The sequence below is a fragment of the Triplophysa dalaica genome, chromosome 2 (assembly GCF_015846415.1).
Source record: "Triplophysa dalaica isolate WHDGS20190420 chromosome 2, ASM1584641v1, whole genome shotgun sequence".
NCBI lineage: Eukaryota > Metazoa > Chordata > Actinopteri > Cypriniformes > Nemacheilidae > Triplophysa > Triplophysa dalaica.
In genome coordinates this window covers 13,003,868-13,027,694 of record NC_079543.1, presented here as the reverse complement: position 1 = coordinate 13,027,694, position 23,827 = coordinate 13,003,868, and the positions used below count along the sequence as shown (strand labels likewise).

Below are 23,827 nucleotides of genomic sequence, written 5' to 3'. Positions count from 1 at the left end.
GCTTTTGTCAGTGTCTCTAACAGAATAGCTTCAATGAGATATTACTATTGTACAGGGTCTACATGTCCAAAAACGTTCACTATTATAACTCTTGTTTAGTCTAAGCATTGATTGTCCCGTGTGTCCTTTCATTTCCCATGGGAACTTTTGTTCAGCTCTTTAAGATTTAGAATACACGTTTTATGATTTCCATACTGCCAATGCTGTTTACTTAATATTTACACAGATCTCCAGAAATACTCAAGAACAGAAACAGGATGCGTGTTGCAAGACCAATGAGGTTTTGCTTTTCATTCACTTCCCACTGCGACCGTTTCAACGGCTCTGTGAAACCTATAATCTACAATTATATGTGGATTCAGACTTTCCTATAATAGATAGTTTAAATGATGTTATCTATAGGATATGCGGCAAGACCACAACATGCATTGACGGTATTTTCCAAACCAGCCTGAATTTTCCGAAAATCTGTTCCCAGGCTCACCCAAGCCACGTTGTTTGTAGATATGCTTCGCAAGGAAAAACAAAACATTCTACTTTTGGCTGGGAACAGTTACACTGCTTTAGGGCCTTCAAGAGACTGCCCTAGTTCTGCCAGTACGATAAAGAACAAGCTAAATAAGTTCAAACTAAACTCAGTCCACTGACATACAGAGAAGTACAAAAGTGCCCGTAAAATAGGGAATGTGCCACTAGCTTAAGGGAACAGTAAAAAAATAAACTGAAACTAATGCATGTCAACATGCATAAAAGTAAAAACACCAGACATAAAATAGGTCAGTTTACATGGACATAAATAGTTAGGCTTAAGTCGCTTATGGACAAAACACAAAAACAAACTGCCTGGACTTATATTGGACATATTCAATTTAAGTGACACCGTTTTGTAGTACTATCTGACCCAGGTTTTATATTCCCTCATACAAACTACAATTTCAGTGTTTTTTGAGTCAGAATGCTCCCAACTGTCCACTGGTTTCTCAAAGGTATTCTGATGTTCACAGTCATCCGATCCAGATCTCCGATAGCACGAATTGAGATTCACTGCCAAACAACTATGGGCAAAAAACACATCTGACACTCTGATGCACGCATCTACGCAATGCTGCGCTTCATGGTTGATGTGAACCCTTGCGGCTAGCACGCTAAGGTCACGACTTCCATAACAATTCTGGGAAGAACGGGCTGCTGAGGGAAGAGAATTCTGCATGAACAGAGACGGACGGAAGGGCAGTGTCAAAGAGCATCTTTTTACTGTCGATTGAGTTTTTTAAATGAGTTTAAAGGCAAACCGCTTTCCAAGTGTAAGCCGCTTGGTAACTTGCTTCGAAAGAAAAGCAGGAAATGCTGAACTAAAAGGGAAGCGGGTAGCTATTATTATGCCAACACTCGTGTGCATGGAGTCTACAGGGTAATTAAAATAATCCAGGCACGTCTGTCCCAGAGAGCCATTGAAAATGAGGCTGCGGTGGTAGAAATGAAGATGAGACCTTTCAGACTGAGGACAGAGATAATGACAGGAAGACAGAAAAGTCTGGTGATGTTACATGGCCATCTTAAAATTACCCAATTAGGCATGAAGTATGTATCCGTTTCAGAGTTTAAAGAGATAATGATGTACATGCTGGTTTTAAAAATAAAAAGGGTTTTGTGCCTCGGCAAACTCCAGCTTGAATATCTTATACCATTTAAAACCCAACTTTATTTTAAAATGGCAAAACATGATACAACTTGTTTATATCAGATATGGAGCTGAGAGCCATTCCAAGTGCAGATATATCCAACAGAGAAATCTGAATATACCCATTCCAGTATATTAGTTTTTATTGGACCTCTATGTGTGGGACATCTGATGGTCAGTTTTTGAAAAGCACACCAATATGCTGTTTATGCCTAGAGCGCCACCTACTGGAATAATGAATGACAGACCACATTTCTTTCGTTTGGCCTGGGGTTTGAACCTATAGTCTCAGTCTCTTAATTTACAGAATAATGAAAGCCCAACTACCACCAACAATGCACTTTAAACCCGTGTGGGGAAAAAAGAGATTGACTGCATAGTAAAATGTGCTTGAACATTTATTAAATATGATAAATCTTTAAAGAAATGAAATAATATAATTTATGCCAAACCTGAAAGAGTTCTTAGCAAGGAATGACGTCAAAAAAGAACATGCAAAACCTTAGGAATCTTCAGACACATCCAGACACGCGATTACTTGTCAGTAGTGCAACACGGAATGCACAGCTGTTCAGAATCACTTATCAATACATGTTCTAACTTCTCACTAAGGAGCAGACACACTGTGAGAACATTGAAAGGAATGTGAGGTGGAAAACGTATTGATTGTCTAAGTCTTACTGAAAGACAAGCAGTGCATGAAGTTGTGCTCATAGTTATGATTCCCGAGGCATTTTCGGAGGTACATTCCTCTTCGATCTACTTCAATGCATTCTGGTCACTTGGAGATGGTGGAGCGGACTGAGTTAAAAAAAAGTGTAGAATTTCAGTTAGTAGATCAAGATTAGAGTCCTACATTCTTAAACACAAATGGTTTTTGAAAATCAATCTAAGGGTCATGGGAAACAATTGCACTCTATCAATGAGTAATAAAGTATTAGGAAGACTTTCAATACGACTCAATTCAGTTCAATTAAATCAGTATCCAGGATCATTATTGTTTTTTTCATTATTGTTTGTATGGCATGACGATTCTTGCTTACCTCGAAGTCTGCTGTAGCAGCTGTGACAGTAGAGCTGTCCGTGTCTGACTCTGACCTGAGCTCCGGACTCTGGACCCGTCCCAAGGTTAGTCCTACAGCTGACACACTGCAACACCAATCAGAAATCAATCAGCTGATTCTTTATGAAGCACTAGAGAATAGACGATCCCAGTGGAGACAAAATTATTTTCATAATATGAAAACTCATAGATTTCAGGTCTTTATGAACAGATCCTCCACCATGGCTTATAAAAGGATGATTCTGTAAGTGAAGGTTGGTAAAAGAGTGACGTCGATGTTCTATGCCAAACAAGCAGCTATACCGTAGTTACCAAGAACTGCAACAAAGCAGTCATCACCACGGAAATCTAAAAGAACAAGCTTTATTAAAAGACAACACCAAAGATCTAAGCAAAGAGAGGGTGATGGTAAAGTCTGTGTGATCAGTGACTGGCAGGGTGATTGACAGGTCAGGCGAGCCTTTTATAGGCTGCGCTTGGGGTAGCAAGAAAGTGTTTGCCTTGGAGTGTATTAGCAATGAGGCAATTAGAATACAGGCAGAACTTGACTTAGATTACAATTTACATTTAGAATTTCTAAATCTAACATTTTCTAAATCAACAGCAGTGATTCCCAATCAGGCGAACCTTCGGGATTGCAGGTTTCAGAGGTTTCTTAGTTTTTGAGTTTCAACTAACAGAAAAAAAAAACTTAAAAGTATCGGGTCAATCAAAATAATAAAAACAAAACAATCTATTTCTTAGTAATGATCAACAGTCCTTTTAACTGTAGTTAGCAACATTGTACAGTGTGTATACAGTAAATTTAGCTGAAGTTACTCGATAAGGCTAATACACATTACCTATTTCTTTATTAAAGGGATAGGTCACCCGGAAATTTAAATTCTGTCGTCATCATCTATACAGGTTTGGAACAACCTGAGAGTGAGTAAATAGATGTGTTCTACTGAACACAAAGGAAGATATTTGGAAGAATGTCAGTTACCAAACAGATCTCATCCCCCATTTACTGCCATAGTAGGGAAAATAAATACTATGGGAGTCAATGGGGGGGTGATATTAAAGTTATATACTAATATATTAATACTTATGCTTTTATTTATATAAGTAGTAGTAGTCTTAGCAGGAACACTAATTTATTAATATTAGTATTTCCAATACATATTTATTTTTAGCTCGTTTTTTTATTTGGTTTAAATGAAGAGGAACAAACAGGGCTGTGCACGCTTAATTTAAGAAATAATATATACTATTTTACGAGGTGGAATTTTGACAAAAAAAAGCATACGATACAATGAAAACGCAAGAATGAAGCCCTACTCTTAAACCTAACTGGGTTAAAAGCAGATTTCACTAAATTACTAAAGTACAAATGAGATTCATACAAATTTGCCACGTCATAAAGTAGTTAAAAGTTGCCAGCCGATATTGCAGGACTATGGGGGTAACTAAAGCAAAAACGATTAAAAACACTACTGGAACCAACAACCAGAAAGTAGATGATAGATGGGCCTGAAATATTGTGGGTGGGCCGGAATAATTGGCATGGACTGGTGTTCTGTCCCTTTGTTGCGTCAATTGCAAATCACTAAATGTCGCTCTACAAATGTACGGCATCAGCTGTAACGGAACTGACGTCACGTGAGGACATTCATAATAATAGGATGGATATTATTATTTATAAACAAACAATTAAAATGTTTTTATTTAATTTGTACAATTCAAATTCAGAATTAAGGTTAAAAAATAAAAATAAAATATTTAAAATAATGTTACAAATAATTTTCTTGGCTCTGACTAGGTGGGCCAGCTGTCAATCTGGGTGGGCCTAGGCCTGCTCAGGCCCACCCTTGGCTCCGCCTCTCCAACCACTGCAATTAATGGGTGTTAATTTCTTGTTTCAGATCTGGCACGTTCAATCGTGTGCTTGGAGGCCACTATCCTACAGTGTTCAGCTCCAGCCCTTATGAAACACCCGTTGACACTTGAGTCTGTAAAACACAAGTAATCCTGGGGACCTTTATTAGCTGGTTGAAATCAAACAATGTTTTGCTTGTAATTTCTGCTTGTATTCTAAATGCCTACACAAACAGAAAGAATTACATGTTAGATTGTTATTGCCTTCTTGTTTTCCCAACTGACGGTGATTTAAAACCCAAGCCAGGTGAACAGTTCCACAGAGGGCCGCTGGGTTTTATTTAAGGTGACCTTTAGTCTCACCTTGAAGCAACCAATGTGAAAGCAGAGCTCCAGGGAGTCGATGACCATGGCGGCTCCCTTTCCCAGAGGCTGCTCGCACCTCGAGCACATCCGCCTGCCACTGACCAGCCTACAGGCACCACATGCCAGTGTCAGAGTTCAAAGTCAGACAGAGGAAAGCATAGCTCTGCCTTGTCCATGATTTCCATGGTTGATGTTGGACACGAGAGTACAGATCTTGACCATAGGTTGTGTTCAGAATTGGATAGTACAATATTTATTTCTTTGCTATATGCAGAATGAATAATGTGCATAGATATTGGGAGCGCTTAAAAGGAAAATTTGGCAAAAATGAACTGCAATTATCACAAACGCATCATTTTCTATTCTCCTTATATGATAGGACAATTTAACAGGCAATACTTTATTGATATGCAAATTATAAAATGCAAATCAAGCAATATTAATTGTCATACTAATTAAAATATTCAACATACAGCTTATACTTCACAGTAAAAAGAACAATTATATAGCATTCTATTCTGAATGTAGTCTTGCTTAAATACCTGGGATTTTAGATCTGGTACAGTGAGATTCTTTTTAAGAGAAAAGAGCAGCACATATTTAATCTGGATGGTGTTTGTTATACATTTACAGATAGACAACCATAGGTTTTACTTTGATAGCACAAAGGGATAGGTCTGGACTGCACTTAATCATAGGCCATGACAAATCCGTACCTGCCATGTTGGTGTGAGTTTGGGTTGGGCTCAGTTGGGAAAGAAGAGCTGGATACAGACCAGGAGCTCTGTTTAAACCCAGTGGAGAAGATAGCTGAACCAGGTCCCAGGCTGCTACGTCCACTCCTATAAATTCCAGTGTTGCCCAATGCAGAGTGAGGTCTGCTCGAAATGTAGGGCTTCTGGGTTGAGTTGAGGCTTGTGTGGAGGTTTTCCAGAGACTCATATCTGTGACGGTGGGGCAAATTGTGGAATATTAAACCAAAAAGCTCACCCCAAATAAATGCGTTTTTTTTTTAAACACAAAATGCATTGAACAGCATTGGTTGAAATAAGTATGAATTGTACTGGTTAAATGGTATATAATAGTGACATACATGTATAGCAAACTGGGCAATTCTCACTATTAACTAGTTGTTATTAGCATGCTTATTATTGACATATTGTCTGTTTATTAATACTTATAAAGCACATACTCTGCATACTATTTCTACATCCCTAATCTTACCCAATACCTAAACCTAACAACTACCTTACAAACTTGTGATTAACAATGATTAAAAACAATGATTAAAAACAATGATTAAAAACAATGATTAACAAGCAACAAATAGAGAGTTTATTGGGGAAAAGTCGTAGTTAATGGCTTGTTAACGGAGAAAATTGCCCCCTATAATGAAGTGTGACCAGTTTAATCAAAAGCACCTGCTGACTGATGTTCCCACGCTGACGGGCTCTTTGTTAACATTGGTACTGCGCTGGCGTATCCAACTGCAATCTGTGAGCAACTGAGTCCTCTTCCTCATCTCCTCCAAGATCTGCAGACGTTCCTGTTCTACTTGTGACACGTGGCCCTTCATTTTACTGCCCCCTGCAGACAAAGAAAGAACAGTGAACCAATGACAACAAATAAGACATTTGGTGCCCAGCAGGTCAACACATGATGCTCACATGAGACGAATAAGAAATCAGACCTTTTGCATCATGTTTGTGAAAGTCATCGAGAATGGGGGTTGATTTAGACTTGGTCCTATGAAAAAGTAAATAATTTCATAGCGATTAACATAACGGCACAGTCTTTTAACATAAAAGACAAACTGGTCTTTTCCAAAAAAAAACTTGACACTGACTAGCAATTAAAAATGGTTAATGGCCTGTGATAGACAACAGAAGAAAGTAATGCATGTTTGAATTTGTTAGCAGACAAAACCACAGGCTTGGGTCAATATAGCTTGTATCAGCTCCAGAACTCCTCCCAACCCCACCAGGGCAGGCGGTGATGTAAAAAGGTTCCTTGGCTGCTTTTTATTAAAGGGATGAGCTCTTTGCTTTGTCTCATCCAAACTTTGAATAGGAAACACAGTCAAGACCTTTATTAGGGTTTTCCAAGTTGTCTATTAAACTGGATAGAAAAGTACACATACTATGCATTTAAGGCATTGAGCACAGAGCGAGCACTGCCCACAAGTCACAAAAGCCATTAAGTCGCCAAAGTCAAAGACAAACAAACACGACTATAAACTCCAAAGGCATACTAACCTGTCTGAAACCGCAAGTTTGGCAAACCAATAGGACTCCTCTGACCTGAAGCAGGACAGAGTACAAAACAGAAGCAGCACACACAGACACACAAACAATGACCCAAGCATCAGCAAGCAAGCAACATATAAAATCCCACACTGCACACAATGTTAGATTACTCCATTCAAATTTCAGACCAGATACTGAAAATAACTTTTGTGAAAAATTGCAAATAGTCAATTCTTGCATTGACAGCATGAAATAGCTTATTACTCAAAAAAATAAATGTTCAACTTGTATTGGCATATTTCATACCCATGACTCTTTGAGGTTGAATCACATTCCACCTCTGCCTTCTGTGAGTTATGTGCTGCTGCTATTTGCACATTGCCCAGTCTGTTTTGTGCCATCTCCACTTTGTCTTCATTATGATTGGATGTGACTGAAGTGGAAGCACTGGATTTGTTGAAGAGGGGAAGTGGAGCATAAGGCGTGGCATTTCTATTGGACAGCACATCAGGGCATTTTTGCTCCTGATTCAAACAGGAGAAAAGCAGATGAAATGTTTTTATATTAGTTAGTATATAAAAGGCTAAATGCTAAGACAAAATAATTATTGTGTGTCACTGTGCATTATGTAATACAAGTACCTCACTAAAATATTAAGTATTAAAAAAAATACACTTTTACTTAAAGGGGTTTTCAATGAAAAAAAGAGTGAATAGAATCAAGTCTGAGGTTGAGGGAGGAAAAGCAAGGAAGGTTTAAGTTTAAGTTATGATACGCCTCTGACCTCAGGAGCACCAAGATCCTCTCCATAGACCTCCTGCTGAGCTTTTCTCCACTCTTCCTCCAACTTCTCCTGATCTCGTCTGTACTTCTCCTAAAATGCCAACATGTACAGTACATTACACAACCAAGCGCATTCCACACATTGCTATGGTTTCCTAATCATAGTCCTGTCGTTCACAGACACTGTTTATATCCCTTATTGCACACCCACAATTCGGGTGTGTGTAGCTGGTAACAAACTAAAACATTAAAACAGAGGTGCTGAATTGGGGGGACCAGCATTAAAAAAACAGCATTCTAGGAAAGCCTCCTAAAGAAAAGCCTCTGTGCTTAATTATGGTACCTGCAGGAGGCGCTCTTGCTCCATCTGCCATTTTTCCTGCCTCCTCCTCTCCTCCTCATGATCCCATGACCAGCGAGATGAGGCGGCACTGATGGATGGAACCTGCAGCTATATACGAAAATTTCATCACAACAGAAGTAAACATTTAAATAGTTTATCATCTTACGTGTTAGGGATTGACTATACCTTACAAACATATTTTGTGTGACAGTGGTTACTTACATCAGATATGGCAGACTCGGAGCCTCCTAGTAAATATCAAATTGGACACAAAAATTATTCATTGCAATAATGCCCACATAACACTCAGTTTCCCAAAGCTTGTAACCTGTTGACCTATGCTGCTGTGGATCTTTCACACGCCCACCCTGCTCATATGACATGAAGCTGTAACCGAAGTCACCATGATCAAATGAACACACAGCCAATTCACACTCACATGCTGGTATGCAGGCTTTAAACAATACAGAGGACAAAGGGACAAACAGGTTGAGAATATAAAAAGCATTTCAAATGAATAAAATCCCTGTGTAAATAGGTAGACCAGCACAAAATGATCAGGAACTTCTAGTTTGAAAAAGAAAGAACTGCAATTTACCAGCTGAAGGAGCTTTCTAATAACTGTGCTGCAAAAATATAAGAACTTAATTCAAGGTTCATATCAGAAACAAACCAAAGGAGACAAACACTTCATATGCTGAAAAAACAGCTCAAGCTAGCTAGTCTGGTGGTTAGTCAGTTGCCCACCCTGTCTATACCACTTAAGTGGACCAGGATAATGTTTAAGTTGGGTTTTGGCCTTTTTAGGAGATGAGCTGGAAAACCTAAAGGGTGAAGCTAACCACTAGCACTGAATATCTTCAAAAGAAGATCGGAAGACCTGCTTAACCAGCTAAATTTAGAAAATCACTGTACACTCTTTTTTCAGCATGGATATCTCAAAGGAATTACAGTGTATCACAGCACACAGAGAGCAGATTGTTCATTTACCACAGAGATAGACCCAGGAGCTAACGGTGCCACCTGAAGGACAGAGCGTTAGATTTAGCACTACAGGCAGATACTAGAAAGGACTTATTGGGAAGCAACCTCAGTGTCCCCGGCTGAATTTATTAACGTGTTACCTTTTTGCATGAAAAATTCTAACTTCCTTCTATGATTTTTCAAAGATATGTGTTCATAGTCTACACGCAGGTAGAGAGAAAACAAAACAACATGAAACAAAATAACTAGCATGTTATACTATATACAACTTCGGATGTCAAGGTCAAACACACTGATGGTGAATAGTTGATATGCTGAGTCTTAGTATCAGAGAGTACCGACTCAATACATTTGATTTATGCAAGTAAACATTAATGTAAAATTAGGCAGATCTAAAAGTGTAAATAAACAAAAGCATTTTATCTTTGTTTGTCCTAGTATGATAAAAGCTTTGTTTACATTTTGCAAGTCATCTACTAAGCACAAATACATATTAACAATGGTCTTAAAATCCACTCACAGCTCTTAATTGCTGAGAAATATTTACTAACGAATATTTATAATAACTTTGAATATATACAGTAAGTGCATTTTAGTGCTTACCTTTGTTTTGTGCAGAAACAGACGTATTCTGAAGACTTCCATTCACCATTTTAGATAGAAGTCCCTGGTAAAAAAGTAAAAAATAAATGTAAGGAAAGGAAATAACGTAGCAATAAACAATTACATATAAACATATGGATTACAAAACGGTGATAAATTGAAAAACGGTGATCAATGATTAAAAATGTCATCTTTCATCACACTTCATCACTCACATTAGCATGCTGTCCATTGACCTGCATCTTTCCTGCAGTCTCTACAGGTGAGTTTGAACTGGTTAGAGAGACAATGTGCTCGGGCTGCCCTACAAGTGTTGAATTGGAACTGGTCAAATTGATGGTCTTATGGCTCTTGTACGGGAGGGAAGGAGGGCCACTGCCCCAGTCTGTCCAGCACCCAAAACATACATTAGCAACTTAAAGATGCTATTTTGCACGTTATTGCACTTGTTAGCATTTGTATTTGTGCAATATGTCTATCCAATGGAAAATCCAACCGTGGATTACATTTTTGTGTGCATTATTTATATTAAAGGTTGCATGTTTATTTAAGTTTATTTGATGACAGTAAAGCAAAGATTATAGGTGCAGTAGAGACAAGTGCATCAGTTGGCCATTCACTGACTGCTCACAACAGAAAGTCAGACTGACACACAGACAGACAGACAGACCACCTTCCCACAGTGACAGAAAAGCAAAAGAAAAAGCATCATAATTATCCTTTGTCTGATTTTTAGAATAGCTCAATATCAAGCTAAGACTTACAAAACTAGGTGTTAAAAAACACAAGTACGTAGGTTTCACACTCTCACCATTCTGACCATGACGTCTGATGTCCATCAGTAAAGCGCCATTTTGCTGTGCTTTGTCCATACTGCCCTTAAACTGTTCATAGTTCATTTCAGACACCCTGCAGCCACCAAGTTTCAAAATCTCATCACCCATCTGCAGACAACACAACTCCGCTGGGCTTCCTGTGTGTTGGGGTGAAAGAATGCCAATGATGTGACTTTAAAGGGATAGTTCACCCAAAAATGTCATAATTTACTCATCCTCAGCTTGTTCCAAACCTGTGTAGATTTCTTTATGAGATCGGTATGGTTACAGACATTCTTTCGAATATCTTCCTTTGTGTTTGGCAGAACAAAGACATTTATACAGGTTTGGATTGGAACAGAAGTTTCATTTTTGGGTGACTGTTCCTTTATACCAAGTTTTTGAGTGAAAATAGTTACATTTACTGCCAGACCTGAACTGATAAGACATTGATTAAGAGACACATGCATGCATTGAAACTCCATTCTATATTTTTTTCTTAAACATTGCCTGGCTAATAATCTATACACTGTTTACACTTACATTATTAAAGCATTTAATAAAGGAGATGCATACAAAAGCAGTACATCAAATCAATTCATTCTACAGGGACAACAAGAGAAGTGCCAAGACAAACTGTTAATTTGTAAAACTACATGCAAAAAACAGAAGAATTCTGTTCTTCTTCATTTTTATTATCATTTATTCATCCTCGTATCACTCAAAACTTGTATGATTTTTGTAGGAAAATATATATTTTGAAGTACGTCTGTATCCAAACAACATTGGCCCTCATTTACTTCCATTGTATGGACACAAAGCCACTGAGACTGCTGCAAAACATCAGATGCAAACAGGGACACCACAGTCGTGAATTCTTACATTACAGCGTTTACATAACTGTGCTTTCGGTTTAAATCGCATACATTTTGCTACAGTTAAGCCTGGTGAGTTTTAATCTCGAAAACTGACACCATTTCTAGTTTGAAAAATAATCAAATCTTCAAAAAAGAAGGTGCTGCCCTTATTTGAAAGAAAATGCAGTAGTGTAAAAGTCGCGATAGTATGAATTTCTGTTAAGCTGCCGGCGGTTAGAAATAAAAAATGACTCGACCTCTCCGTTTAGAAAAACTCTAAAATGATAACAAAGCTATTACAGGTAATAAAAGAGGTATAGGTTTATGTTTATTTTATCAGGCTACAACATGTAAAGTAGTAATGGAATTCTTGGAGAGGAGCTCAACCTTCTTACTCAGGCTGTCTAATAACTTAACATGATACTGTTCGTATGATTAAAAGATCCAAGGAGTCAAGCCCACTCCGTCTAAAGATGAAAGCTGATATGATGCAGGACGCTTTATATTGTATTTACCTGCATGCACGGCTACCTTGACCCCTTTTTCATGCACACAGATCACAAATGAATACTTGAGATCCTTTCATTCATGGGAATATATTATAGCTCAGGATGTCACACATAAGACTACTCTTTTTTTTCCTCATTTTAACCCATCAGACTAATGCACAGTAAGAAACACCTTCACCGTTCTCTATAAATCATTCATCTCTGTCTCACATCAGAATGGCATATCAATCCTAAACGCAAGTGTACATAGCAGAACACTCACAAAATCAGACTTAAAAAAAAACGTCACCGAAATGCACAGAAATAAAAAGCTATTAACCTTCGGAACAAGTATGCAAAGAACGCAGTATAATATATCACACATTCCCAAAGCAAACAAACAAAGCCTTTCAAATGACAAAATCCTAACAGTCTTTCAAAATAGAGAATTTACACATTCACTTCATTCCTAAGTGGCTCTCACACCGTACAAAGTGCAATTCAATCTTTTAAGTTTGAATGTAAAAACAATAGTGAATTCAGAGTCTTACCTGCTTGGACAAAATTGACACGGGCACCAGTTGAGTCCCAGTGAGCCTTGAATCCGAAGTCTCGCCCACTGTTTGGTTTCTGATTCAGGCAGACTCGCATTTCACTTTGACCCACCTGAGAGAGAGAGAGAGAGAGAGAGAGAGAGAGATTACACCTGAGGATCCCATGACAACTGTTTCCTAAGGAAATCAAGGAAGATGCTTGTGTCAGTACGATAAAAACAGTCCACCAACATATTTACACACACTAGCTGTGTCCCAATTCAAAGGAAATGAGGTCTTCAAAGCACCCACCCCCTTAGTCCACAAAGCGAACCGAAATGAGACAGTCTACCCTTATGCAGGATTTACAAGTTACGTCTCCTGCTGCTCCTGTCACGTGGTGACAGCAGCGGGACACAGCAGAGACATATCTGACTTTTTCAAACAGACACGGAACCTAAACATTTTTATTTTATTATAGAGAATATTACGCGTTTATGTAGATTAAAACAGCAGTTTTTTTTTAATTAACCATCCTTAGAAATGTACATATGTAAAACACATTCATGCATTAATAATATGAATGAACAACATCGTGTATAATATAAAAACACAGACAGGAACAGTTTTCTGCAAATAACATACTTTTGTTTTGCTAAAGTTGAATATACTGTATATTTAACAATACGCAGCCATTACAGGTGCACAATGAATTTCGGGATAGGCGAGGCTGTTAAGGATCCATTCGTTGTAGCCTTGTCAGCCCGCGGAAACAAGGTCGCATTTTGATGTTGCCTGTGAAGCAGCCTTCGAGATGGGACAGCCTTCAGTCGAGCTAACGTGACGCAAACAGTCTTGAAATATAGCCTTCGAAGCAAGCAGCCCTGAATTGGGACACAGCGTGTGACACAAAACTGTCAATCTTTAAGGTCTTTAAGGAAATGTAGTGGCATCTAGTGTTGAGGTTACAGATTGCAACTGACGGCTTCCTCAACCACCCCCCCCCCCCGCTTCCCCTTTGGAGCACTACGGTGGATGACACAGAGCTAAGATGCGGTCACATTTTCACTTTTTTGCCGAAGAAAAACGTATTTACAAAAAGCGCTATGTAGAACAGTTTGGCAGTTAAGGGCTACTGTAGAAACAACATGGCGAATTCCATTCAAGGAGACCAGTTGTGTTTTTAGATAGAAATAGTTCATTCTAAGATATAAAACTAAACACTTCATTATGTATGGTCTTTATACCCTTCTGATGACATAGTTTTGTATATTATACTGCATTTCTGTCAATAGATCCCCCATAAAAATACAGACTGGACCGCCTAAAAAGGTTTTCTGGGTTAGTGTATTCCAGACATAAAGCGATAATGTCAAGCAGCCTACTGTACCTTAACTGTACCGATTTCTGAGATGACAGCAGGGGAGGATGGCTGTTTAATAGACGGTGCCATGGTCACTTTAGTGAAAAATGACTGAATGGGAGGTGCTGAAGATCTTCCATCTCTCGTCTCGCTGATTGGATGAGTGCTTGAACGAGAGTAGCCCGTGTCAGCGGAGGTCTTGACCTTTTCATGGCTGCTGAGGGAGGAGGGGATGTGATCTCTCTGCCCATTAATCAGACCTTTATGAGAGTCATCCAGCTGTAAAAACACAAAAAAAATTACACATTAAATTAGTATCGCACAAACTTTACAAAATTGGCAGTATCCTTACTGTGTGTTTACACATCCATGCATGTACAGTTTATGTGTCGTTTTCCCTGCCCCACAAAATTAAAGTAAAAAGCTAGCTCTACTATACAGTCACTTTGAAAATCCTTGCAAACATTAACCGCAAATGTTTTGGGACTCCAATAAGATACACAATGAAGGCAAATAATGTTACTAATAAACGCTGTCCATGCTTGAGAAGCTCGCATACAGCACACATAGAGCATAACTGTAGCTTGGGTTTCACGTGTGCGATAGTAGTAGCTTGATCCATTATTAATCAACCTGCCGCAAGATTATCTGGTGACGAGGAGTAATACTAAACTTCACACACTGAACACTGCACAAATATAGAGAGAGAGAGAGAGAGAGAGAGAGAGAGAGAGAGAATGAGAAAAAAGAGAGAGAAAGACTAACCATTTACCGTATAAAATTTAGCCATTTACGATAACAATTAGGCACTTTTATAACTCAGTTATGTTACTGTAAATAAATGAGCACCAGCACATCACACTTTAAGCAAACCTCTTTGTAAGTTCAAAGGTCAAAACTTCTATGTATGAAACAGGCACAATTACAATTATAGTTCTCCCCCCCAAAAATTAAAAAATCCCTCATCAATTAAAATCCATGTGACTTTCCTGTTTCTGTAGAACTTAAAAAGTCATTGAAGTTCTCATCCATACAATGAAAGAGAATTGTGGCTAATGCACCAAAAAAACAAAGAGACCATAAAGTCATGACACTAAGATAATTTTTCTCTAACACAAGATTTTTCAAAACACACAATGATCCATTTAAACTACTAAACTGAAACAAAATTACATTAAATTAGGTCAATGCAGATGACAACCTTCAGCAGACACTTCACTTACAGTGTATACTCTATGCAGTGAGGGCACTTTGGAGGGCTTGGCTCCAAATGGACGAGGTGTGACACCCAAGGTAAGGCTTGTACAACCTTCTGACCTCCTGAAACCTCTAGGAAGAGTGGCAGACATCCGTGTTCCCCCAGCGTAAAAGCTCTCTAGAAGGCTTGCCCGGCGGCTAAAATCCATACCATGCTGCTGCTGGTAGGGTTCAGAGACCGCAAAATCTGTAAGGGAGATCTGTTCAGGAACAACAGCTGCTGGTGGGCTGAAGAACGGTCTGGCGGACGTTTGGGTTGTTGAGTCAGATGCCTCTACACCAGTTCCCCCAGAAGTGGCGGACCACCCTGATAACACTGAGCTACTGACAGCAGACCCAGTATCACTCATAGGACCAGGCATTGCAACTGGAATGTATGTCTGATCTGAAGTATGAGAGATGGGGTGGATCTTCACTCCAATGGCTGAAGTTTGTGGATGGAGTGAGGTGCTACTGCAGAGCACGTGGTTACTGATGGTCTTGTGTGAACTGAAATGCAGAGAGAGGGGGGAGAGCAAGAGGGGGGTGGAGATGGGTAGAGGGCAGGTGTAAGTATCAAATGTCTCTATTAACCAATCAACCATACTTATAATGTGTGGCTGACGCAGTCATGTTTCATTTTAAGACTTGGGGATAAATACACCAGAACAAACAGAAAACAAGACAAGGAACGAGCAATAGGTTGTGTAGATCACCTCTCCTCTGGTACCCCGGTGAGAAATGCAGTTCTGATGTTACCGGTCACTCCCCCGATGGTAATGAGCTCTCTCTGCTCCCTCTCCTCTTGCTTTCGGTGGAGGTCAGAGTTTGCACTCCTCCGACGGCTCTTCCACCTGCTCAGGTCCTAAAGTGACAGGTGAAAATTAACGGATACCAAAGTCTTCTCACACATTTCACACGTTTTGGCTTGTCACTTCCTGTCGATACATATGAAAATACAGACAAGAGAATAAAAAAATGCACCAAACAATATTGTGTAATGTGTGAATGATCTCGGTTCTAAAAAAAAAACGTTTGCCACTAAAAACAAATATATTATCCTGCTATTAGGCTCAATGAGGACCACTAACGTGGTAACTGAGAAATAGCAACAGCCATATCAAGTGCTAGGATACAAAACTAAAACAATTGTTAGAGAAATATATGCCACAAGAGAAAAGTATATATATTTAAAGAAAAAAAAATACAATATGCATTCAGCATGTTCCAATTTCGTGTCATGTTAAAGGTCCAGTGTATAATTTTTTGGAGGATCTATTGACAGAAATGCAATAAAATATACATAGCTATGTGTTCAGAGCTGTGTAAAGACCTTTCATAATGAAGCGTTATGTTTTTATTATCTAAGAAAGAGCTATTTCTATCTATATACACTGTGGGTCCCCTTGCATGGAATTCGCCATGTTGTTTCTACAGTACCTCTAAATGCACAATCTGCTGCAGAGCGCATTTCCTAAAAATGTGATTTTCCTTCAGCAAGAAGCAAAAATGTGATGCCATCTTCGTACAGTCTAAAGGGCTCAGCATAGTCCAGGCGAATTGCACATTCGTTCTGCGTTTTGGGGTAAAACGAAGCTTGAAAATCTTAAGAGACGGTATAGTGTTTTCGAACAATCCAACATCCCTTTATTTCTGGAGGCGGGTTTTATATGACGTGAGCTAATAAGTTATTTCCAACAGACCGGGTGGCGCTACATAACACATCCACCTATTACTTAATGGCCATGGACCAATGGTGGCTCGAGGGCTCTGGCCAACACAAACTTTCCTGTAAAGTTCTGTTTGGTTTGTTGCGGTGCACAAGTGAACCGAATTGTCGTTTGGACCAGATTTTGTTCGAAATCAGGTCACAAACTGTAGTTTTTCGATTTAGTATGCTGCGGCCTCAAGCCTCCGTAGTGCTTTGAAAGGGTGAGAAAAGTGAGCCTTCGGTTGCAAATTGTTTTACACAATCCTCCTTTAACAGAAAACCTGTTGTTGATAAATGTGTCTAGAAAACATATTTTAAATAGAGCCCTTCTGTGGAGTAGCACACAGATTATGTTCCTACAACCTGGATCACTGAAATAAAAAAATTTGGAGAGAGAAGTGGGTCTAGTTTAGTAGCCTAGTCTAGCGGGATTTACAAGTTACTGCTCATTACAATTAAATGATATGTTGTGATCTATTTTTATGTTTTCACAGAAATAAAAAAGTGAAAGTGAAAAGTGACCTATTTGTCAGGTATGGTGACCCATACCCGAAATGTGACCTCTGCCTTTAACCCATCCAGTGACTAGTGAACAAGTGGTGAACACACACGCGGAGCAGTGGGCAGCTTTCACTGCAGCGCCCGGGAAAACGTTTAAAACAACTCATTTTAAACTTTATGCTGTTTTGATGTATGTTTCATGACCAAGTGATGACCAAGCATGTTTGTTAAATACAAGCGTCACTCACTTCATGCCACTTGGCTTCATTTTCCTTCATTCTGACCCGGATACTCTGTAACTGCCCCTGTTGAACGCTCTGTAAAGCTGAGGGTTCAAGGGTCAGCTCTCCAACAGATCTCTGGTGAACATGCCGTGAGCCCAACGAGTCAAAGCTTGAGCAGTTGTCAGATTCCTGTGGTATGGGCTCCAGCGTGATGTCACCCATGGATTTGCTCCTGTGTGGTGGTGAAATACATGTTAAACTTGAAAAGTTTTAAATTGTTAAATAGTATGAATAAAAAGGCAATAAGCAAAATGTATACAATTTACTATTCTTGGCTTTCACAAAAGTATTACTGTGTTTTACTGACATCTAGAGGTTAAATAATAAACAAAGATAAACCAGCAGAAACTCACACATCAAGCTCAGATAAACATTCCACATTTGCTTACAGTACATACAGCTCACAAAGAATAGTTTCAAAATGCTGAGATAAGCGCATGGTATCACAAAAGCATGTGTGTGTACAGTATATACTGCAAGGCAACATAAGTAGCAATGCAATCAACAGTTGAAATTGCACAAGCATTGCTGGCAAATGTTGAGTAATTTTATTCCTTTTGAGAAATCCTCCTAGAAATAAAACAAGCTTGATGAAAACGCAATTCAGCATTTAAAAAATTAAAAAGCAGACCCCATATAATAACAATAGAAATGCAAAGAGAAGCTGCTATTTGCAAGTACAAAACGACAAGTCCACAACTGAAGCAACATCAAATATCTGGAACTCACCCAAAGGAATAAGAGCGTCTTGTAGGCAATCTGGGAAATCATGAAAACATTCATATAGGGGTGAACTATTATTTTTAGGATGTAAAGACTAAATAATAACAATGACATTGAAGTTCACACAAATTATGGGCTTTGGAGTTTTTTTTATTGACTGACGTAAGTTAACACGTTATTCTGATATTTCAGCAAGTGCAGCAACTGTCTGTGACACATCAGAAGGACAAAACAAACATTGAAGCATTCGATAAAAGTACTAGTTGTCCGGCTGCATGCAAACCACATTCTCTTCCACATGTATGAAAATACTAATGTAAAACCAAATAATTCACAATGGACCTAAATCAGCTCAATTAAGGCAATAAAGGGACCTTTACTCCCTAAATTACACACAAAAAAAAATGAAGCTCCATTAAAAAGGAAGCACTTTTTGGGCAAACATACATAGTATCCGACTGTATTTTAAAACAACACTGCCTCAAACTAAGGTTTTAAACAAAGCAAAGCTTACCGTAGAAAACATTTCAATAACATTAAATATGATAACATTTAATTGGTATTGCAATACCTTACATTATTTTGACTTGTGACTTAATGATCCAATGTACTACTAGCTGCATAAAAAGGAAAACTTAAGAATTAAGGTGAAATGAGTGTTTAGGAGTTTTGAGTCTCAGAAGGTGTGTGGGGATTTGGAAGCAGGTGAGAAGGTTGGAGCAGATTCAGCTAGCCAAGGAGTGATGTCAAACTCAGACTCGTCCTCAGAGGAGCCAGACATCTTTCGGCTACAGGCAGGAGAGAGACCGAGAAAGAGAGAGGAAGCCAAAAAGGGATGGAAAAAAATAAGAAAAAAGACAGAGACTGTAAAGGCACCAAAGAAACAAGAATTTTTAGGGTGTATCAAACTCAAGAAATTATGTAATTTTAGCTTAAGTCCTAAGGAAAACAAGCACAGATGATAACACATGAAAACATTCGACACAAACCGCAATAATAAAGTTTTAAATTGGGCCGTCAGTTTAATTTAAAGGATGGATTCACTCAAAAATGAAAATTCTCATACTTTACTAGCCCTCATGCCATTTCAGATATGACATCCGTTCTTACTTAACCTCCTTTCTTCAGCTGAACGAAAAAAATATTATTCATATTATATATTACAATGATGAAGTTTTTTAAGATAAACTTCGTTGTCTACATATGACGCAACATGTAAAAGCTCCAAGACGCATATATCCATCATAAAAGCAAAAGCAATCCAAACAACTCCATTGGGTTGGTAAATGTCTTATGAATTGTTTATGAAGTTTACTTCATATTTTAAACTTTAACAACACTGAGACCCAAACAAATACATATTAGGCCAAAACAAAATGTGGCTGAACATTCAACTCATTGGTTTTGTGTATGTCTATTTTTCTTGTACAATATTATGACTGTCCACTTGTCTTGAAAGATATGCATAATAAGAGCATATTTTTATAAACATATTTGTTGTGTTCAGCTGAAGAAATTAAGTCATAAAATGGCATGTAAATTAGTAATATTTTTTTGTGGACTACTTTATTAATAATTATATGATAATAAAAAAATACAATTAATGTTTTTTCAACTACACATGTACATACATTGACCATTTAAGAAAAAGTGCACATGGAACACAAGAACAGAATGACTAAATTAAAGGGATCATATGGCACAATTACGTGTTTTTCTGTGTCTTTGGTGTGTTATAAGTTGCCCATGCATGTATTGGACACATACAATTTAAAAAATTTAAGTGTCGGGAATGCTCACCCAGACCTCCCATAAGCACCTTGTGTAACCACACCCCCACAAATCTATGTCAGTTCGTCGAAAGATTTGACTAAGACCGCCCAAATGTATATGCAAGTAAAGTTAGGGTACCTGTCAGTAAAAATTACTTTGGAACCTGATGTTCCAAATATGTTAAGAGACGCAACATTATCCGTCACACGCTTGCAGTATTCGACCAATCAATACGCACTGGTTCACTGGCCAATCATAGCATACCTTGTTTTTCAGAGTGATGAGTTTCAGAGAGGCGGAGCAAAGAGGAGAAACAAACATGCACGGTTTGTGAAAAAGCATGTTTGAACCATAAATCGTGCATTACATCTAAAACAAATGATAATATTCGTTTTAGCCGTGTCATATGACCCCTTTGATGTCTATTTGAACCAAACGCCAATATTAACTTGACTTGAGTATTTTGAAGTATTTCAGAGTGAAACAGAATATTGAAAGAGAAAAATAAAGACTGTGGCCTGTTTTCTTTCGCTGCGGATTGGCTTGATCAGGAAAAGTATTCATTCAGAAACAAAGCTTTCAGTCTGACAGTCGGAGGGGAGTGGTTGGGAAGCTATCAAACTGTTGTCATCAGGGGAAGAATTGCAACTTCAGAACGAACGTACTAGTCCTAAGTCGTAGGATTTTTATTTATTTATTTAAAACTTTTGTCAAAGTTAAGTTCAGTTTTTTTCAAGTTACTTTTACCGTATTGTTTTGTAAAAAAAATTCAAGTAAATATAACTGTGTGCAAAAAATTGTACAAACAACACAAAAAAATGAAGTAACTCATACGTTTTTCAGTGTACATTCTCAGATTTTGGTTAGAGACTATAAAGGATTGACTTCGACAAATCAATTGTTCATCAAAACTAGTAACGTGCGCTTATAAATAAGGTCAGTTGCTTTATCAGGGGAAGATTAAAGCAATCTTGGTTTCATTTTAAAAGGCGAGTACCTATAATGTGTTCCGACTAACTCTATAATTAATTATATAATTAATGGTCATATGTGACCCTGGACAACAAAATTTGAGATGTTTACATAATCTGAAAGCTGAATAAATAAGATTTCTATTGATATACGAGTTGCTAGAATAGGACAATATCTGGCTGAGATACAACCGTTTCAAACTCAGGAATCTGAGAGTGCAATAAAATCTAAATATTGAGAAAATGGCATTTGAAGTTCAGGGGCACTGTGGCAGAGCAACCACTCACAAAAATAAAGTTTTTATATTTAAAATATCTTCATGGAACATGATCTTTACTTAATATCCAAATGATGTTTGGCATAAAAGAAAAGTAGATCATTTTGACCAATAGAATGTATTTTTGTCTTTTACTAAAAATGTTCCTGTGCTACTTAAGACTGGTTTTGTGATCCAGGGTCACATATCATACATTTAATTTGACTAATAATTGATTGACCTCCTTTTTAAGATTAGGTTTCTACAGAAAGGATTCAATACCTTCCATTTAAATAAGACCTAATATCTGTGTGATCACACGACAAACCTGAAGCCTTGCAGCTTTTTGTACCATGGTCTGCGCTGGGACCCTAGTCTTATCTTTTGAACATGTAGATCTTCTTCAGGTGTCCAGTATTTGGGCAGGAACTTGTCCGAATCGACATTTACAGAGGTCTGATGTTCAGATAAGAGCACACGCCGTGCGTGAAGGTCGTCCTGCACAGGGTCAGCATATCCTCTGTCGTCATCAGAATCACTTGTGCCATCATTCAGGACTCGATGAAGAAACTCTTCCTCCAACATGCCCGATTCAGAGTCTGTCCGTCCATTTTCAGAGGGTAGGGAGGACGGTATGCTGCTTCCAAGAAAGAGCCACCCATATGAGATATGAACGTTTCCAGATAAACAGGGTGAGTGCAAAAGTTTAGCTCAGTCTTTTTCTCCAGGAAGCACAAACAGCCATGCATGTGAAAATGAGAAGTGTCAACCACTCCTTTGGATTTCGTTTTAGCGCTAGTTAGTGGAATGCATGTAAATGTCCAACAGCGGTTAGTTGAAATGAGGCGAGTTGCTAACAAGCATCTTAAAACATCTGCCACCAAGAGACCACATTCAAGGCAGTAACACTCTTCCAAATGAGTTCCAACAAGTCAAAAACAATGAACAGCTTTAAATAAATACACTTTTTAGGCAGAGATAAGTGTATGGATGTACACAAGCACAAATATTAGGGAAACCACAGCAGACAGTCACAGCGCGAAACACTCTTTAGACTCTGACCTCCGATTTGATCTCTGGGACGGCACAGCAGCCAGCCGTGAAGCGTCTGACAAGGTGAGCCATGACTTGGCACATGGGCTAACCATTGGGGTCACCCTAGGGACCCTGGGCTTTGAAGGAACAGCAAAGTTCACGGGGACTGTAGAGGTTACAGAGTGGAATCTGCGACCTGCTAGGTCATCCTGCACAAGGTCTGGTTCAGGGCGGTCCACATCAGAGTCACTGTCACTCTGGTAACTGCTTGCCCATTGGAGGAAAGCAGAGGCAGGAGGGAGATCATCGCCCCTCCCACTTTCACTAAGGCCAAAAAACGAGGCGGACAGACTAAGAAAAACACCTCAAAGCTCGCTTCCAAAACCGTTGTCAAAAACTCCTGTCAGAGTCAACTGCCTCATAATTTACTGATTTCAGAATCAGAATAAGCCAACTGTGCACTCACACACAAGAAGATTGTTGTGGTTTCAGTACTTGCATAAGATAGTATATAGACAATCACAAGCAATATATTAAATGAAAAGGTTTCATTGAGGTCAAAATAACTGAAAAGATGCCCTGTATTTTTCAGATCTCAAATACTGCCAAAAAAACAAGGTCAAATTAACTTTTAAGTAATACAATCAATTAATTTTAGAAATACCAGAAAAATATATTTTTTTACTTTGTCACAATGCGTTCTGAGGTTGCAATCTCTGTGAAGGATACAGTCTCAAAAAGGATGTGTTGTTTTTGAACACATTTCTGTTTTATGTAAATTAAACACATTGTGTAATTTAACATAGTACGAGTTACTTGGTGTTTATTGTGTTAAATAAATAAAAATAAAAACACAAGATTGACTGAAATGTTTCACAAAATGTATTGTCCTTAACTAAACACAGAGATGTGTTCAGCTAAAGGAACAGTTCACCCAAAAGTGAAAATTCTGTCTTTATTTACTTCTATATTGACCACCATAGTAGGAACAACTTAGTAAATTTCTTTGTACTGTTGAACACAAAAGAAGATATTTTGAAGAATGAAGAAAAGCAAACAGGTCTGGGGCACTTTTGACTACCATTGTTTTGACACTTTTTAGTAACAAGCATTCTCCCAAATATAGTTCTCGGTGTTCATTGGAACAAATAATTTAGTACAGATATGGAACACTTTGTCAGTTTCACTCGAGGGCGAGTACATGATGACAGAATTTGATTCTGGGGAGAACTCTCCCTTTCAGAACAAATGGTTTTGTTTTTAACACATCATTTTAAGAGTATACATACTGTAAAATAACAGCATACAATTTGGTCAAAGATATCTTAGTAGTCGACAAGTCTTTTTCAACAGA

At 38.3% G+C, this 23,827-nt stretch overlaps 1 protein-coding gene across 6 annotated transcripts in view; it reads right to left on the bottom strand.

Annotated features, from left to right (window-relative positions):
- Nucleotides 1-2,061: 2,061 nt before the first annotated feature.
- Nucleotides 2,062-23,827, bottom strand: part of lmo7b (LIM domain 7b) — a 31,134-nt gene continuing 9,368 nt past the window's right edge. Inside the window, exons 10-29 of one of the 6 annotated variants that reach the window (XM_056738021.1) lie at nucleotides 18,444-18,473; nucleotides 17,679-17,886; nucleotides 15,935-16,083; nucleotides 15,206-15,728; nucleotides 14,010-14,261; nucleotides 12,638-12,752; nucleotides 10,738-10,899; nucleotides 10,142-10,311; nucleotides 9,927-9,990; nucleotides 8,562-8,587; nucleotides 8,340-8,447; nucleotides 7,998-8,087; nucleotides 7,520-7,737; nucleotides 7,223-7,267; nucleotides 6,658-6,713; nucleotides 6,389-6,554; nucleotides 5,684-5,911; nucleotides 4,965-5,073; nucleotides 2,725-2,830; nucleotides 2,062-2,482 (exon numbers count right to left, since the gene is read on the bottom strand). In XM_056738021.1, the coding sequence (XP_056593999.1) occupies nucleotides 2,460-2,482; nucleotides 2,725-2,830; nucleotides 4,965-5,073; nucleotides 5,684-5,911; nucleotides 6,389-6,554; nucleotides 6,658-6,713; nucleotides 7,223-7,267; nucleotides 7,520-7,737; nucleotides 7,998-8,087; nucleotides 8,340-8,447; nucleotides 8,562-8,587; nucleotides 9,927-9,990; nucleotides 10,142-10,311; nucleotides 10,738-10,899; nucleotides 12,638-12,752; nucleotides 14,010-14,261; nucleotides 15,206-15,728; nucleotides 15,935-16,083; nucleotides 17,679-17,886; nucleotides 18,444-18,473 (2,848 nt within the window). In that variant the 3' untranslated portion in view covers nucleotides 2,062-2,459. Of the gene's footprint in view, nucleotides 2,483-2,724; nucleotides 2,831-4,964; nucleotides 5,074-5,683; nucleotides 5,912-6,388; nucleotides 6,555-6,657; nucleotides 6,714-7,222; nucleotides 7,268-7,519; nucleotides 7,738-7,997; nucleotides 8,088-8,339; nucleotides 8,448-8,561; nucleotides 8,588-9,926; nucleotides 9,991-10,141; nucleotides 10,312-10,737; nucleotides 10,900-12,637; nucleotides 12,753-14,009; nucleotides 14,262-15,205; nucleotides 15,729-15,934; nucleotides 16,084-17,678; nucleotides 17,887-18,443; nucleotides 18,474-23,827 lie in introns of those variants that run through there. The other 5 variants (XM_056738048.1, XM_056738056.1, XM_056738040.1 and 2 more) reach the window with 5 other exon arrangements.